General features: G+C 64.3%; 1 protein-coding gene across 1 annotated transcript in view; it reads left to right on the plus strand.

Moving 5' to 3' along the window:
• The window catches only part of LOC120510637 (valine--tRNA ligase-like), a 17,124-nt gene that overhangs the window by 13,478 nt on the left and 2,342 nt on the right, over nt 1–1,304 (plus strand). Inside the window, exons 15-16 of the mRNA XM_039726636.1 lie at nt 48–67; nt 651–827. Of these exons, the coding sequence (XP_039582570.1) occupies nt 48–67; nt 651–827 (197 nt within the window). The remainder of the gene's footprint in view (nt 1–47; nt 68–650; nt 828–1,304) is intronic.

The following is a 1,304-nucleotide window of genomic DNA, read 5'->3' on the forward strand; positions in this document are numbered from 1 at the left end:
TGTCCCCAGGCCCTGTCCCTGTCCCTGGCTGACCGCTGGGTCCGCAGCCGCCTCAGCCGTGTCCCCAGTGATGTCCCCAGTGTCACTGTCCCTGTCCCCAATGTCCCCAGTGTCCCCAGTGTCCCTGTCCCTGTCCCCAATGTCCCCAGTGTCCCCAGTGTCCCCAGTGTCCCCAATGATGTCCCCAGTGTCCCCAGTGTCCCCAATGTCCCCAGTGTCCCCAATGTCCCCAGTGTCCCCAGTGTCCCCAATGTCCCCAGTGTCACTCTGATGTCCCCAGTGTCCCCAGTGTCCCCAGTGTCCCCAGTGTCACTGTCCCCAGTGATGTCCCCAGGCCCTGTCCCTGTCCCTGGCTGACCGCTGGGTCCGCAGCCGCCTCAGCCGTGTCCCCAGTGATGTCCCCAGTGTCACTGTCCCTGTCCCCAATGTCCCCAGTGTCCCCAGTGTCCCTGTCCCTGTCCCCAGGGTCTGTCCCTGTCCCTGGCTGACCGCTGGGTCCGCAGCCGTCTCAGCCGTGTCCCCAGTGTCCCCAGTGTCCCCAGTGTCACTCTGATGTCCCTGTCCCTGTCCCCAGGCCCTCAGGCTGTCCCTGGCTGACCGCTGGGTCCGCAGCCTTGTCCCCAGTGTCACTCTGATGTCCCCAATGATGTCCCCAGGCCCTGTCCCTGTCCCTGGCTGACCGCTGGGTCCGCAGCCGCCTCAGCCGCGCCGTCCGGAGCTGCGGCGCCGCCCTGGGGGGCTTCGACTTCCCGGGGGCCACCACGGCCGTGCACGGCTTCTGGGTGTACGAGCTGTGTGACGTCTACCTGGTATGGGGACATTGGGGACATTGGGGACATCGAGGGGACATCGGGGACATTGGGGTCATCAGGGACATTGGGGACATCGGGATGTTCATGGGGTTATGGGGCCACCACGGCCGTGCACGGCTGCTGGGTGTACGAGCTGTGTGACGTCTACCTGGTATGGGGACACTGGGGACACTGAGGGGACATTGGGGACATCGAGGGGACATCGGGGACATTGGGGACATTGGGGTGTCTGTGGGGGTACGGGGGTTATGGGGCCACCACGGCCGTGCACGGCTTCTGGGTCTATGAACTCTGTGATGTGTACCTGGTATGGCTTTGGGGACACTGGGGACATTGGGGACACTGAGGGGACATCGGGGACATTGGGGTCATCGGGGACATCGAGGGGACATTGGGGACATTGGGGACATGGGGTCATCGGGGACATTGGGGACATTGGGGACATTGGGGACATTGGGGACATTGGGGACATTGGGGACATCGAGGGGACAT

Source organism: Passer montanus, unplaced genomic scaffold, assembly GCF_014805655.1.
Source record: "Passer montanus isolate IOZ18808 unplaced genomic scaffold, ASM1480565v1 scaffold592, whole genome shotgun sequence".
Lineage (NCBI taxonomy): Eukaryota > Metazoa > Chordata > Aves > Passeriformes > Passeridae > Passer > Passer montanus.